The 16,616-nt window shown below is 47.9% G+C and overlaps 1 protein-coding gene across 3 annotated transcripts; it reads left to right on the top strand.

The window, feature by feature from the left end:
* The first annotated feature begins 484 nt into the window (after positions 1–484).
* Positions 485–15,764, top strand: HDDC2 (HD domain containing 2). Of its 3 annotated transcripts, none has more exons than XM_045294493.1 (6): positions 485–604; positions 1,781–1,902; positions 3,975–4,077; positions 8,689–8,757; positions 12,391–12,546; positions 15,493–15,764. In XM_045294493.1, the coding sequence occupies exons 1-6, from the start codon at positions 566–568 to the stop codon at positions 15,514–15,516; spliced, it is 513 nt and encodes a 170-aa protein (XP_045150428.1). In that variant the 5' UTR covers positions 485–565; the 3' UTR covers positions 15,517–15,764. The 3 variants fall into 3 exon arrangements, with proteins under 3 accessions (XP_045150428.1, XP_045150429.1, XP_045150427.1); XM_045294492.1 differs by having other exon boundaries at positions 490–604; positions 12,391–12,529; XM_045294494.1 differs by lacking the exon at positions 8,689–8,757 and having other exon boundaries at positions 488–604; positions 12,391–12,529.
* The last annotated feature ends 852 nt before the right edge of the window (positions 15,765–16,616 follow it).

Here is a 16,616-nt window from a genome sequence, read left to right as displayed (position 1 = left end):
GGAGCGGGGACGGGCCAGGGCCAGAGGCTGGGGTCTCCGGCCACGTGCCGCACGTGTCAGGGGTGATGCAGTGGCCCCCGCACTGCGCCGTTTGGCGGGGAGGTCCAGGAGAGCCCCACCTACAGAGCTATTTCCCGGGGCCCACAGCCCCGGCATATGGGGCGCTTCTGAGCAGCAGGGAATCCATAGGCCTTGCAGATTCAGTGGTGGGCTTTACCTCGGTCACAGTGAATTCCAGAAAAAGGAGACCGGCTGAGGCTGGTATGTAAGCGGAACCAAAACCCAACTCGCTCGGTCGAGCTGATCCCCACTCTTTGCGACCTCGTCGGACCGAGTGGCGCTGCCCCAGAAGGTTTCCAAGGCGCCTTGGTGGCTGCCTCCGCCTGCTGGCTTCTGCAGCTGGATGGAGTAGCTCCATTCCCACACACGGGTTGTCAGACTCAACTGGGTCGCCACGTGTGTGTTTCCTTGTCCAGGTAGATATACATACCTTTCGGTTCCAACCGAGGACCTCCGATTAGCAGCCCCGCGCCTGCGTCCCATCTTTTGTATAACCCTGGGTAGAATGACACCGTGTGCTTGCCGACCCGCGTCCCCAAATCAGGTAGCGATTTCCTCGATGAATTCCTTCCAAGTTCAAAGCAAACCATCTACTTCAAGCCACGATTGCAACTGTTTGACAACACAATGTAGAAATTCAGGATTCTGAGGGTTGCACCCGATCCTCTATTGCTCTTCTATAAAAGGAAGAGTTGAGTGTTCATTCAGTAGTAGTACCAAGAAATTGCACATTATTATTTTTTTATCTGTTATGTGTGAGTAGTGGGAGGTTGCCCTGATTTGGGGTTGTAATTTTCACCCCAGGATTTACTTATCTTGATAACGGGTTGTTTAAAGGGGAAAAAGAGATTCCAACTCTTGTAGTTGTGAGACCCTGTGGTACACAGTAGTACTGCTCCATCTGGGAGTTTGGAACAGAAGCAGATCACCAGGTTTTCCCCCCAGGAACAAGGCTGGGTGTGACTGTGCAGCAGAAACTGTTTGGATCACCTAGGGACCTTCAAAATCAAAAGCTTTATTTGTATACCCCCCAAAAAGCCCAGTGCCAGCAAATCAATTCTGACTCATCGTGGCTTGACTCCCTAGCGTTCCCAGGTGCAGACAGCCTCTGTTTCTCCCTTGGAATGGCTGGATTCAAACTGCTGACCTTGTGACCAGCAGCCCTACACTTAACCCATTGTTTCACCAGGGCTCACAGGTAAGTAAAATCCAAAATTACTGCCAGTGAGCCCTTTCTGACTTAATAGCAACCCTATACAGGGTTTCCAAGGCTGTACATCTGTGTAGAAACAGATGGTCTCCTCTTTCGCCCTTGGGGCCACTCATGGATTTGAACTGCCAACCTTGCAGTTAGCAATCCAATACTTACTGAACAGTGCCACCAACTCCAAAACTAAACAACCCACAGTGGTTGATTCCAACTCCCAGTGACACGGTAGAACTCCGTCAGTGGGTTTGTGAGACTGACGCTTTAAAGGAGTCGAGAGCATCTTCTGTCTCCTGCAGAGCAGCTAGTGGTTTCAAACTGCTGACCTTGTAGTTAGCAGCCCAGCATGTAATCCCCTCACCATCAGAATTTCATACTACTCTGAAAGCACCATTTAGTAAGATCCTAAAATCACTCTCTGTGTACCTGTTTACCTGTTCTCTGGATATCTCTTGAAGACATACTATTTAAATGGGATTCGTTTATTAAGTTCTTTTCCTTCATTTCTATCAGAGGGTCCCACGGACCGGCTGGGTGTACAGAAATGTAGAGAAGCCAGAGAGTGTGTCCGATCACATGTACAGGATGGCAGTTATGGCTCTGGTGACCAAAGATGACCAGCTTAACAAAGACCGGTAAGCAGATGGAAATGTTGATGCCTGGGAGGGTCTCTGGTGGTGCAGGGGTTAAAGTATTTACCTGCTAACAAAAAGGTCGAGAGTCGGCATCCACCGGCCACTCAGTAAGAGAGAAAGATTTGAAAGTTGCTTCCATAAGACTTTACAGCCCTGTCCTCTGCGTTACGAGATGAGTCAGAAGTGACTCTGGGGCAGTGCCTTTGTTGAGGGCGTCTGGTCCATGGCCGCACACCACTTTCACGACTAAAGCCCATGTCAAATTCTTATGTCTTGGCTTGCATGTCAACATAAATTATATGCGGCAAACAATACACATTCTGGGAGCAGGGTCAACTGTGTATGTTGATTGCTTCAGGTGTGGCAAACTGACTCTGGGTTTCCTTTTGGTAAGAGGGTGCCTGCTGGCTATCTTGGTGTGAATGCGGGTGCCCTCGACCTTGAAAGTGAATGTTCTTTATCTAAAGTTCTGTCAGTCTTTGTACACTATGGCTTTTATGAAACCCCTTGTATGAAGCCTACCTCCCATTTGTAAGGTGTTTTTTTTGGAGTTACGCGTGCAAGTTAGAGCTGAGACCGAGAAGTCCCCTTCCTTCCCTTTCGGCAACCAATAAATGTCTCAAACACTTTAAGCACAGGCCAGAAGTTAGGTAGTTAGTTCGTTAGTTAATTTATTTATAACTTTAACCGTTGTATTGACATGTAATTCACATACCATATAATTCAGTAGTTTTCACCTATTAAAAAGAGTTGTGCAATCATTGGCATAATCCATTTTAGAATCTTTTCTTTATTCTATTGTCCTTATTATTCTTAGATCCCAGCTCCCTAAACGTTTATTTATAAACAATAAACCCCAAACCAAACTCACCGCCACCAAGTCCATTCGGAATGACCCGGGCCCCAAGCCACTTCTATAAAAAATACCAAATACATTATGACCGAAAATTAGCCAAATATTACCACAGTAGAGGCGATTGCTGGTTCTGGGACAGTGTGAAGGGAGAGGCTGCATCTGAGTTGAGCGCCCAAGGGTCTCCACAGAGAGAGAAGGGGGACAGGGCACAGCACGCAGAGGGGAGAGTGCAGGAACTAAAGCCCCGGTGGGGGAAGGAGAAGGGGGACTGAGAAATTAGTAAATCCCTTTTGATTGTAGCAAAGGGTGCACTTAGGGAGTCTGAGGACCCCAATACTGTCTGGAAGATGTGGAATTGCCATTTTGGCAAATGGCACAAAATGAACATGTCGATGAGTGGTGATGAACAGGCGTCTGAATTGGTTGAGAGGCAGGAGGCAGGGCAACTTAAGAGGGGCTGTGGGCCTTGAACAATGGTGACAATAATGGGAGCAAGCACGGACTATCTCTTTGGGGCACTTACCTTATGACATGCCTCTATTGTTGTGGTATTAATGATCTAATCACTAACGTCATCATCACTACTCATCAGCTGTTTGGTGAATGACTAAGATATGCCAGGGACACGCATGATCAAATTTGATTTTTACTCCAACCTCACACAGAATTGCTCTACCTTTTTCACAGATGATAATGTGAAGGATGACAAAATTAGAAAGCAAGTAACTTGGCAAAGATCACACAGCTAATAAGTGGTGGTAGATGGATGAAGACCCAAGCCTCTCCAATTCTACCTGTGACTAGATAACTACTTCTTTTTGTTGTCTAACCGGGCCAGAAGCAAGATACTAAGCACGTGGGAGAAAGGGTTATTTCATTAAATACATACAGCAACCAGATCATCTCCAGGCTTTGTAAATGGAGGTGATCAACTTTTTACAGTGAAGTTTGCGAAACTGGCTGCTGTTTTTCTCAAACAAATTCATGCTGAAAAATATTTTCCTTTGCATCCTTATGTATGGTGTTGAATATTCACTAGCAGTTTTGATTTAGAACTATCGTAGGCTGGAAATATATAATTGCTTTAGAAATTATTAAAATACTCGGTGAGGGTAGAGGACAAAAAATGAATAATGTACTTTTAAAGTAGTCCAGAGACAGGACTCAGTAGTTCATATGATTCTGTGTAATTGTTTCACATTTCTTGCCCGGCTAGATGTGTACGCCTAGCCCTTGTTCACGATATGGCAGAATGCATCGTGGGGGACATAGCACCAGCAGATAACGTCCCCAAAGAAGAAAAACATAGGCGGGAAAAGGTCAGTGTGAACTAATGAGTGCGAAAGGCCCCTGGGAAACCTTGTGTCTCAAGAAAAGCCAAGGCCATTGGGCCTCTTGCAGTTAGAGCACCACCTTGACAGAGAGCCTTAGAGGGTGGTTATGAGGGTGATGACCAGTGATTTATGCATGTGGTTTGGGCATCTGGGCTGGAGAATGTTAAGAGGACTCTCACGAGATGGGCAACTTGTCTGGCTTGGACAGAATTTAAGACCTATTAATTTTGAATTGTTGAGACCATTTGAACAAAATCTTAAGAGTCATGAAGAATAAGGTTTTAGTTTTAATAAGTAAGCTAATTTCAGTGGTTTGCTCTCTTAGTATTCAGTCGCAAGGATTTCCGGGAATAGGTAGCTAAGTTGTTTTTGCAGATTTTGTTTTGTTTAACAGAGGGACAGCACTTTGGCTGATTTGGGTTCTTATTACTACGTGGACATAGTGAAAAAATGGCAGGGAGGTGGCAGCTGACCTCTGACTTCACAAGCGGGAAGTGGAGTTACATGCCACATCCACAAACTGTACACCTATACCAACAAAATTGGCTGAAGGTTCCCTGTGGCAGGAAGGAAGTAGTACGGGAGTCAGGCTGAGGAATGACACCTGAGATAGTTCTCTAGAGAACCCTGTCTAACACAACACCCAAGAAAAGAAAGGAGCGTGGAGCCTTCAGCCCTAGAGTTCACCTCAGGAAATCGACCTTGTGGAGAAGTAGCAAGAAGTTAATGAGGAGCATCAAAGCTCTTCAAATGATGAAGTAGCATAAGGATGGAGAAGTGGGACACAGTGGAAATAGAAGGGGTGGGGAGGTTCCTGCAGAAGTTCACAGTGAATTCGAGATTCCGTTTACACAGGAGCAAGCCAGAGCTCTCTGTAGAAGCACCAGAGTGAGTAGGAAGGGACTGGAAACATCGAGGAAAAGTCTGCTCTTGCCATGTGAAGAACTAGGTCCTGGCTAGAGCCTGCTTATTCCCTTCCCTACCTGGAGGATCAGAGAGGGACAACTGACCAGCCAATCAGAGAGGTGCTGCTGTCTTCTTGGATTCTCTCCTGGCTCTGATCACACACCTTTTGGACCTCTGTAAAACTCCTGGTTGCTGCCCACTCCTGTTGATTCGTGGGGAAATAAATATCAATCAGAAGGGTCCAGGGAACCTATTTCTAAGAACCCCGAGTTCTTGGGTTAAAAAGCAAAGGCTTGGAGAAGACCGATAGTGCAGGGCCTTTTCCGGCTCTTGGTTAGGCTTTTAGGAGAGAGGGAGATTTGACAGACGATTGATTCCTTATGCAGACGGTGTTTATGAACAGATCTAGAGATCTGAACTGGGCATTCACGTATGAAACCAAACGCGATGCCATTGGGTCGATGCCCCTTCATAGTGACTATGGACAGTTAGAACTTCCCACGCGGGTTTCCGGGACTGTGACTCTGTGGGAGTAGAAAGTTCATCTTCGTCCCCCAAAGCAGCTGGTGGATCAGGTTTTGAAGCTCTCCAGAAGTTCTTTTTAAAAACCCTCTCCTAGTGAGTTGTGCCAACGCCTAGCGACCTTGTTTGGGGTTTCAGAGGCTGTAAATCTTTACAAGAGCAGATGTCCTCGTCTTCCCTTCCCAGAGGCTGGCGAATTTCACTCTTCAACTCTGGTTGACAGTCCATTACCCAGCAGAGCCACGGAGGCTCCTTGAGAAGATCTTTAGCACTTTTTAACCAGTACACTTCTTTGTGTTCAGTGTTTCAAAGGATACAGTTAAACAAAGTAAGACTATTTAGCCAAGCACAAGAGATAGCTTCTTTTTTATTTTTTGAGAACAAAGAATTGGTTCTCTACCTTAGAGGGTCAGAGTAATCAGATGTGCGGTACATCATAATTTAATAATAATGTCCCCAATGTGACCATCAAGAGAGATTAGTGGGTGAGGATTCTTTACCACAGGCAATCTCCTTGTCTTCCCATGTGCTCTCTGAAGCCAGATTCAACTGTTGTTACAGGCCGAGAGATTGATCCGACCTTGACTACTTTCCTGAGCGTGTTTGTAGTGTATGTTACACATGAAACTGTCCTGGGAAAAGAGGTTTCAAATTGTTGCCCTTCGGGGCTCATTCCCCACATACGTGGACCACACAAAATGTGAAGGGTGGCACCCTCATCTCTTGATGGTCTGACGGCAACAGACATAGAGTAGAAATAACACTGCTCAATTTCAGGAAGCAAACAACAGCATGTGTGTTTGTCTGCTTAGAACGGGGTGGGTTCAGGCATTGTGACGTTTATTCATCAGTCAGTGACTGGATGTGGTTGACAGAGTATCAGAACTAGCATGTTTTTCTCTCTCCCTTTTCTCTGCCACTGAGTTGATTCCAATGCATAGTGATCCTATAGGACAATGTAGAACTACCCCTATGGGATTTTGGGACTCTTTATGGGAATAGAAGGCCTCATCTTTCTCCCTCTGAGCCGCTAGTGGTTTGAACTGCTGACCATGTGGTAAGCAGCCCAACATGTAACACAGTACACCACCAAGGCACCAGGCTGTGGCTCCATCTCATTCCATGTGGTCAGACCTCATGTATCACTACACTCAGCCCTGCGTCGTAGAACCTCAGAATGAATAACAATCATCAATCTCTGTCAACGTAAGAGTTTTATTTTTGTGTTCTGAAAATGTAGATTTTGGTATACCTGTATACATGTTACTCGATTCATTTTTTTAAGATAAAAGGGAATGAACAAATCTATGTTTCTGGAATAGTGTATAAAGAAATCTCTGATTGGTGACAATGAAAAACATTTTCTCAAGTGGTTCATTGATATTGATGAAAAAAAATTAAAGAGGGGAAAGTGAAGGGCAAACGTCATTAAATCTCATACCATTAAGGGCAGGTTGAAAATCTAATAATAAATACTTAAAATGTTCAACCAGTGCACAGGCACTGTATTTCATCCATGTGACCTGAGCTCCTTTAATGTTCTGGAAATTATGAAGCTGGTACTAAAGTCCTCTTCATTTGGTTCTTGACGAAACTGAGTTACAGAGAACTTAGGACTTGCTCAAGGCCACGCAGTAAAGGGCATTTCCCTCTGCAGGCCATGAAACGACAGCTCTAGATAGACGGTGCTGTGATATCTCTGAGCAAAGTGCACGTTGTAGGGACCCTCGAGTCGGCTCTGAGCAGTAGGAGGCACTGGTCCTGTGCCACCTCACAGCTGTTCTTAGGTTTCAGTCTATCAGTGCAGCCACTCTATCAATCCACCGTGCCCTTTTTTGCTGCCCCCTGACCAAGTGTGGTGTCCTCCCAGGAAGGGTCTCTCCTGACAACACCCAAAGTATGTGAGACAAAGTCTGGCTGTCCTTGCCTGAGAGTAGATTTGCACTCGGAGTGGTTGTGTTCTGTAGCATTTTTCACTCCCAGTGATAAATGCACACGTGTATGCACACACATCTCCATCTTTACTTTTGTTACTTCTCCCCAACTCCTTATCTGAGACAAGACCTGTAAGTGGTTCCTGTAGAGGCTTCTTTTCAAGGATCCTAATCTTGGTGGTTACTCTGTTGAAGACCTGGAGCAAATTAAGAGGTGTAGGTTAAGGATGGTAAAAGAATTAGAAACTGTAGCCAGTTGCACACCTCATGCTCCTAACAAGGTGATATTTTAGAATGATCCTGGAGTAACTCAGAAGTGAGGGAGGAACCATGGAAAATAAAGTATTTCCTGGGATTCTGGAGACTAGAACTGGTTCAGAACAATTGCCATTCAAGCTCTGTGCTCTTGGCTTTTCTCTGGGGTGGGCAACTCGCAGGCTTCTCACTGTGGCAGAGGAGGTAGCTTCTCAGCTTTTGCTGGGCCAATTGCACAGGTAACCTTGGGTGATCTGGCTCCAGTTTTAGAACTGTTTGTAGCAATTTTCAGATCAATATAAGAAAGTGCAGCATCCACAGGGACAGCCTCTGGAGGTACCAAGGCCCCTACCACTGGACACGTTTATGGAGGAGGACAAGAAATGTTCCTGGATGCTATTGAAGAATTCAGATATTACATGGGGGGTTTGACTAAGCGCCTTTAATACCCCTTTTAAGCCTGAGAGCCGATGAGTCTACAACATTATGTCATGTAATTTCTTTTATGTTAATAACAATTTTGCATTTGGATAGTTTTAAGTTTAGTAATTATAACATGCTAACAATAGAAATGGATATGATCTATAAAAACAGGCCTTGAACTATGTAATTCAATGTTCCTTTCCTATTCTTAGGTTTGTTTTGAACTTGGTATACTATGGTCGACATTTGCATGGATAGGCTGTGATTCATCCACAATATGCAAAATCCTTGCCTTTTTGATACTTTTATAATCTTGTCATGTCTTGTTCATTGTTCTTTTGTATGTCTGATCGGCAGCGGGCCACACAATAAGTGCTAAGTGCAGCCCCTATGGTGGATAAATAGTTATTAATGTCCTCAACAACCCTCCGGATAAGCTATAAGAAGGGTCTGATGTGTGCCTCCTCCTTCCTTCTGCCTTCCTCTGCCCTTTGCTTGGCTCCTGTAGACTGACTGTGGATGTGAACATAAGTAACCTCCTGGTTCGCTGTTTCAGGAAGCTTTGGGACAGCTCACCCAGCTCCTGCCAGAGGACCTGAGAAAGGAGATCTATGACCTTTGGGAAGTAAGTACCTGCGACTGTGGCTTAGATTCCGGAGGCGGTCATCGCCGTGACCCCAATGCTGGTGGGTCGAGACAACCGCACTCTATTCTTTGGCAGTTCTGTGACTTCCGGCTCAAAGTCTGAAATCAAGGTTTCGGCAGGCTTCGACCTCTCAGAAGTCTCTTAAGTCCCGCTGCCTCTTTTCTCTCAGCTTCCAGTGTGGCGGTCAGCCCCGGGCCTTTCCTACTCTGTCATCACATGGTGCTCCAGCATGTGATTCTCCTCCCCTTCTTTGAAGCACACCAGCCATATGGATTTGGGCCCACTCTCATGACCTCATGTGAACTTGGTTAGATTGGCAAAGACCTTACTTCCAAAAAAGGTAATGTTGATAGGTAAAATTGGGAGGGACAAAATTCAGTAAAAATCAGAGTTCCTTTTAACCTGAATTGAGCATACTCGTGTTTCTAAGGCCCATCATGATTGTAGCTGACTGCCCGTGTCTGGAGAAGCTGTCTCTCACTCGTCGGTTGTGCCTGCTTCTCATCCCTGCAGCTGTGGACGGTTCTCGTTGTGACAGGAATTGGCTTTCCCTCCAGGTGTCCCATGCTTCTTGCTGTCACAGTGCCTGGGGTGGATTTTGAGGCAAGGCCCCCGACTGCTTTGCTCCTCACCCTCGTCTCTTGCCTCCAGCCCCACACCCACCCACCTGGTTTTCCCTTTGAAAAATGCTGGGCTTCAGGCGATTCAAAAGTGGCTTTGAGTCTAGCTCATAGTGGGCTTCTCTATGTTCCAGAGCAACTTTCAGGGTGTCTTCTGACATCCCTTTTGGTCATTTCTCTCTCTTTTGCCTTTGTAATGACCTTCTGGTTTCCTCATTGTGCGATGTACTTGATGTCACTCCGTGACGCATTTGGTCATTCCTGTTTGGTGAGTCGTATCTATTCTGAGATGTTCTCCAAATCCAGGGGGAGTCTATGCTCAAAGTCGTTCTGGCTCTCATGGACTGTCTGCGCTTTCCCTCACTGTATCAGCTTGCATGTGGACATGGCACGGTCTGATACAGAGCTGGCCGTGGCCCTGTTCTGACTGGTCACGTGGAGCGTCTCTCGGGCCTCTTTCTACAGGGAGGAGCCAGCCAGTGAGGTCTGTGTATCGAAGGCACTGTCTACAGTGTGGAAAAGAGGTCTTTCCAGTGATAAGAGGCCGGCCTTGTGGAATGTTGTATTATGTGATCCCCAGCATCGTTTCTTTCACCAAGACCTGGTTTTCCAAAGGCAGCTCTTTCTCCCTTTCTAGCTTGTGCATTTCAGTCACTAGTAATTACCGGTGCATCTGGAGTGTCTGATCCATTTCAGACTGCAGAAGTTGACAAAAATCTTTACTCTCCTCCCCACTCCTCCAGCCAGGCTCTTAGGCAAAAGCACTCATCTTAACTTGCTTCTTGGGTTGGGAAGTCCACCACTCTGTCCCCTGTTCTGGCTCCTGGTTCTGCTGCTGCTCGCTGATGGTATACTTGTCATTTGGATCCAGGAGGTTCAGTGCACAGGGATCTTGGGTCCAGGGGACCTGTTCCATTCCTGACTCTAGCTGATAATGAGATCCCTCGTGCTTTTCAGAGGGCTAGTATCTTACACAGCAGATGCAACTCCAGGGAATGCTGTGGCAGTCACTCACAGGCGAATCCTGTCAGTATCTTCCCCCAGAGCCGTACAGGGTATTACCAGACCCGTACAGGGTATTACCAGACCCGCACAGGGTACTACCAGACCCGCACAGGGTACTACCAGACCCGCACAGGGTACTACCAGACCTGTACAGGGAAAGGTGGTTTGGTGGGAGTCAGAGACTTTGGCTAGAAAATAGTTCACAGTCCCTGCTCGGCCCTCGTCTTGTCCTTAGGAATCTGTTGTAGTTATGTCTCAGCGGTGCCCTGACTCCTTCTCAGCCCAGAGCTTTGTGTGCGTCCCTCTCCTCCCTGCCCTGTCTCCTTGCCGGAAAGTGAAATAGAAGAACACCTGAGCCAGTTTCTTTTGAAAGAGAACCCCAGCAGTTTATATTTTTAAAAGCAACCTGTAAGCACCCCAGAATCTGTTAGGTTATACTCCTGAAGTTCTTTTCTCACTTCCAACAAAGAAAACCCTTCACTGCTCTGCTCGGAGTATTCCACTGCTTTTTGTTAAGTAAGGAATTTGCGTAGATTACATGTCAGTGTCTGTGTGTGAATAGGAATAAACACTTAAGCAGGGTACACTTGTTTTTAAGTTCAACTGAAGTAAGACAGAACGTAGTTAGTTACATAGTCGAGTGATCCCCCTGGCCAATTTTAGCTCTGTCAGAATCCAAATAGCAGCCTTTATAAGGAGTTTCGTAGGAACCCAGACGCTTTCCAGTGGTTCTCAGTCACGGCGTGTGGCAAAGACAGAGTGACGGAGTCACTACCCAGACATGTCTGGGGTGGAATTACAACAAGGACTTTGCAGGGAACCCAGCTGGGAACACTTGGGTCTTCAGAGAAGAATGACCGTGCATCCCAGGAGTTGGGGCTTTTGGTCCCGCTCTACGCAGCAGACCTCTGGGCAGCAGACTTTGTTGCAGGTCTGCACTGAGCAGGGAGGGACCCCTGAGGAGGGGAGACGTTAGAGATCTGCTCTCCTCCTACCCCGTCACTTGCCCTCCCCAGGGCAACACACCCAACACTCGAACAGCCCTCCCCAAAGCAGCAGACACACTGCCATCGAGTCAGTTCTGACTCATAGTGACCCTGTGGACAGTCAAACTGCCCTGGTGACTTTTCAAGTCTTTGTAAGGGCAGAAAGCCTCCTCTTTCTCCTTTGCAGTGGCTGGGCAGTTTGAACTGCTGACCCGTGGTTAGCAGCCCAGTGTGTAACCCACTACGCCACCAGGGCTCCGGAAACACACCAGGACCTGCAGAACTCCCAGATCCTCAGGGGTCAAAGCCTAGATGGGTTTGATTTAATCTGCCTTCTGTAGACAGTGGAGTCCCTCAGTGGAACACGCAATAATGTTCCCGGCTACTAAGAGAAAGCAGGGAGGTGGGAGGTCACCCAGAAGCACATCCTGGCAGTGTACTTCTGAAAAACCAGCCATTGAAACTCAGTGCAGAGCACAGGGGCCGGCCTGAGTTGGCGTCGACTTGCTTAAGTAGAAAGTAAGGACAGAGATTTTCATTGCCAGGTAGTAACCCAAAGCAAAAGCTATAAGTAAAGCTTCAAATTCACTTAAACAGGTAGGGTGGGGGTGGACACTGACATGAAGTGGGAGGGAAATAAAAGTTGGAGAATCATAAAATGCACATTGTGCTGCAGTGTAGAGGGTGCAAGGTCTAAGCTGCTCAGGTAGATGATAGATGAATGATCTTGAAATAAAGACAGGGTGGTATGCCTCAAGATAGAGCTTGGAAGTGTCAAGTGGAACAAAAGAGACCCCCTGGCCTCTATAGTGTGCTACATGGAGTGGGAGCCCCTCCTTCTGACATGGATGCCGAGCTGTAAAAGGACAGTGAGAGCCTCTTTGCGCAGTGGGGTGCCCTTTTCGCTGGGACTCTTACTTCTGGTACCCAAGGTAGAATTGTCCGGGGGCCACCGCTCCTGCCAGCCAGCATCACGCTGTTGCAATGGTCCTTTTACTTAGGAGTACGAGACCCAATCCAGCGCAGAAGCCAAGTATGTGAAGCAGCTGGACCTGTGTGAGATGATTCTACAGGCATCGGAGTACGAAGACCTTGAGAACAAACCCGGGAGATTGCAAGACTTCTACGATTCCACAGCAGGTATCAGGCTGTTTCCAGTGAGCATCAGCTTTAGCTTGGCTTCCTCCTCAGGCAGTGCAGTTCTGAGACTGAAAACCCCTGTTGTGACTCTCTCCCATCCCTTTTCCGCGGGGATTCCTGGTGGGGTCAGGGGGGTGGGCAAGAGCTGACGTAGACTCAGTGCTGTGTCCCCGCTCTTGCTCTGTCACAGAGTGGCCGTGTGTCCTTGGGCAGCCCACTGGCCTCTGAGTCAGTGTTCTCCTCTGAAAAATGAGGACCGTAGTATTCACCCTACTGTGGTCATGGTAGCTACCAGGGGACTTCCAAAAATGTGTGGGGAGGTTTCATGACTTTTTAATTCCACGGACTTTTTGAAGCCCCCTCATAATACGCTTTGTAATCTGTGATGCATCATAGAACTTTATGGAACGATCCTGGAGTCAGATGGCTTCGATTTCATTCTAGGTTCTGCCGCACTGTTCGGTCAAGCACTCGGCCTCTCTGGGCCTGTTTCCTTCTCTGTGAAAACGAGCATCCTTCATGGGATTGTTTGAGGGTGGCCCGAGTTAACTTATGCAGATCAGAGCAGTACCTGATGTGTCATCAGCGTTCAGTAGTCATTAGCTGTTTTGATCTTGATGTACTTTCCTGCATGTTAATCTAAACCAACCATTAATGTGGTGTGAACACTAGTGTGTATACACTGGGGGTGGCTTTGCTCATGTTGCTTCCTGGTGTCTCCGCAGCCATAGCTCGACCTCTGTCTTCCATGCAGACTGCAGGTGAGAGCCTTTCTCTCACCCTCACAGGGCCTCACAAAAACAGAGCAGGTCCCTCCTCCAAGATTACAGTTCAGAATACGCTTTGCACTTGATCCCATCGCCCTTTCCTCCCTTGCAGCCACGCGCCCTCTGTCCCACACTGGCTCTCAGTACTGCTGAGTCGGGCTGTGGCACTGACCTGCCCACAGGTGCACTAACCCTCCTGGAAGCCTCCTGTGGCTGTCATTGTTGAACAAACAAAACCATGGCTCTTTGGAACACTCTCACAGCCCCAGCAGTGTGCTACCTCCCGAGGGGTCTGGTCTTCTTGCCCCCACTCGGCGTGCTGTGCCCACAGGCTGCTGGCATCGGGGGAGCCCCTGACGCAGAGTGGCTCTATGGGAGCCTGCCTGGGTGGAAGCAGAGGTCTGGATCACAAGTTCGAGGAGGAAGCATCTCCAGGCTGTGGGCCAGTGCCTGTGACCAGCCCTCTAGTGTGAGAAGCGGGGGAGGACTTGGCGACCCGACGTCTTCATGACGGCAGTGTTGGTGTCTGAGTCAGGTCCACTTGAGACCGGCGCTCGTCTCTGAGGGAGGGCCAAGTTGGAAAACACCAGGGCTGGTGGGCTCTGTTCACCGCACAAGCCAAGTCAGGCTTGTTGGTCTCTGGCTGGGTGGGATGTAGGGACATGAGGGTGACATAACAAAGCAACCAAGGCGATTGTGAAGAGTGGTGACCCTTGATAGGAGTTGTGAGGCTGAAAATCTGTACAGGTAAGCTCATTTTGTCTGCCAGGGGAGCAACAAGTGAGTGGGTTTAAACCACTGGCCTTGGGTTAGCAGTCCAATGCTTACCTAAAAGCACCCGCAGGGCTCTTTGAGATAATGCTTTCCTAGGTGGTCCCCTAACTACCTCCACTTCAATGACCTTCCCACATTCCCTACCACAGACACTTTCCAGGCCCACCTTCAAAAGGGTATCATCTCTTTGAAGCCTTCCTGGGTCCTTCCTGTTAAAATGAACTATTCTTTTGCTTTTGCTCAAGCTGTACTTGGAAGGGACAGCTATGAGTAGGACTCCTAGACTGAGATAGACTGGGAAGAAAGGTTGGTCCACTTTGCAGAACCAGACGGTGATAGCGGTCTGACCCGCCGCAGCTCATCCCAGGGCTGTCCTGTGAACAGGCAGCATTCCATTCAGCCATGCATGGGGTCAACTCAACAGCACTGCCAATAGGAAACTGAGAGGGGAAAGAAGGATCCGCCGAGTTGGTAGGACTGGGACAAATGGACAAGAGGAGAGGCTGGTCTTGGGAGCAGGGATCGCTCAGGCCAACAGGAAGGAATTCCAGATGTGCTGGTCAGAGGAGGAGGCTGAGGTGAGGAGAAGAGTTCTACAGAGAGCCAGGTTGTTGCTCGGTGTGCATTAAAAATTACCGAGAATCATGACAGGTAATGTTAGAGAGTGTGCTTGGTTGTTTTCGCTCGAAGCAAAACCAGTAACACTGATGTGTGTTTGTCTGTAGAAAGTGATTTATAGCAATAATCAGCTCATAATTAAAGGAGTAGGTGAAGTCCCATCTGGTTCAAATCAGACTTGTGCACGCTGACAAATGGGAAGCTAAGGCAGTGGTGTTGGGGGCTGCAGAGGTAAATAAATCCATATCAGTAGTCCACTGCTGGCTCCTGGGATCGGCAGGTGATGTGACAGGTGATGCAGGAGCCAGGTGCACAAGCCAGCTCTTGCAGACAGAGAAGGGCTAGAGAGGGAGGTCCCAACTCCTCGTCATCTCCTTCTACAAAGGAGCTTTCATCAGGCTGGGACTCGGTTGATAGGTGGGGGCCACCCTTACCTTACCCAGGAGTGCTGGTTAACATAATCCCGAACCATCGCAGGGAAAGATAATGAATCTGAAGCCGTAATCTTGAGGCACAAAGCGGGGTCACCCAGGGTTCTTTGGACCGTGACGTGGAGGAGGGTCGGTGAGGGGAGTGGTCTTTAGAGGAGGCAGAGGAGGGTCTGAGGGCGGCCGGGAGAGCAAGGTGACGGTGGGGAGAAGGGCCTCCCGGAGAGGCTGCCAGGGATGCTGTGAGCCTGCTCTGGCGTTTGAGCTAAGCTTCTGGCAAGTTGGAGCCTAGACCAGCTCTGGGTTCAAGAGGGAGCAAGGGGTTGATTTTCCTGGGAATGTGAGGATGTCTTTCTTCCTATCTTTTGTTTCATAGGAAAATTCAGTCACCCTGAAGTAGTCCAGCTGGTTTCTGAACTTGAGGCAGAAAGGAACAGCAGCATAGCAGCAGCCGCCGCCGAGCCCCGCCCCTGAGAGTTTCTACGGTTGTCCTCCTGGAACTGACATGTGACTTCTTTTACCCCCTTTTCACGGCGTTGTTTGCCCGTCGATGTTGGTTTCCCCAGATGTGAGTCTGTTTGCTTTCACTTGTCTGGACTCCCAAGCAAGCCACGTGATGGCATTTGGGCAATAAAAGGAGCTATGGAACAGGATGTGGTGATTCAACTGTGACACATGAAAACCGGAGGGCAGGTGGGGAGGGAGGCGGAGGGGGCTACCTTTTAAGTAAATGTTAAAAGCTTAAAACCTTGGAGTGTTTACTAGAGAGTTTAATCCATTGATTCTGAATTAATGACCTATATCCCTGAAAGATCAATCCACTAGATGATTGAAAATGTAATTATAATTGCTTTGAAAAATAGCCCCCCAATAAAGTGATTTTTAAAAAAAAAGAATAGATCCGTCCCCTGACTTCGTGATGAACCGGGGTTGGGTAGCGGCCTGTAAATTTATATTCGTCATGCACGCTTGGCCGGAATGTGGCCTTTTACACATGAGGACTGTCCCGGTGATCTGCCTTAGTTCCCCATCACAGACTCAGGAACCGGCCAACAAGCTCCAGCTCACCTCCCATCCCTCCCTATCTCTTGGGACCTGCACTGGAACATACAACACTTTTCAAATGACACTTGTTTTCCTTTGTGTATTTCTCACCGTCTGGTGTCCCAATCTTGAACACCGTGAGAAATGCGTATGCAGGCTTATCCAACCTGTTGCTGTTGAGATGATTCTAACTTATAGCAACAACTGTATAGGGTTTCCAAAGTGATAATACTTGTAGAAGCAAATGACCCCATCTTTCTCAAGCAGCTTTTGGCTTTGAACCGCCAAACTTTAGGCTAGCAGATCATCCCACCACGGTGCAGCCAGGGTTTCAGTTGGGCGTAGGGGAAGTACATGACTGGCATCCATGGGGCTTTCATTAAGAACACAGCACAAGTTTCCTTCCCTCATCACCCTTTCATCTATGATTTATTCCTATTCAAGGGGAAGTGGCCA

Source organism: Echinops telfairi, unplaced genomic scaffold, assembly GCF_000313985.2.
Source record: "Echinops telfairi isolate 266 unplaced genomic scaffold, ASM31398v2 ScPeMD7_3533;HRSCAF=4204_0, whole genome shotgun sequence".
Classification (NCBI taxonomy): Eukaryota; Metazoa; Chordata; class Mammalia; order Afrosoricida; family Tenrecidae; genus Echinops; species Echinops telfairi.
This window is presented reverse-complemented; position numbering and strand designations above follow the sequence as displayed.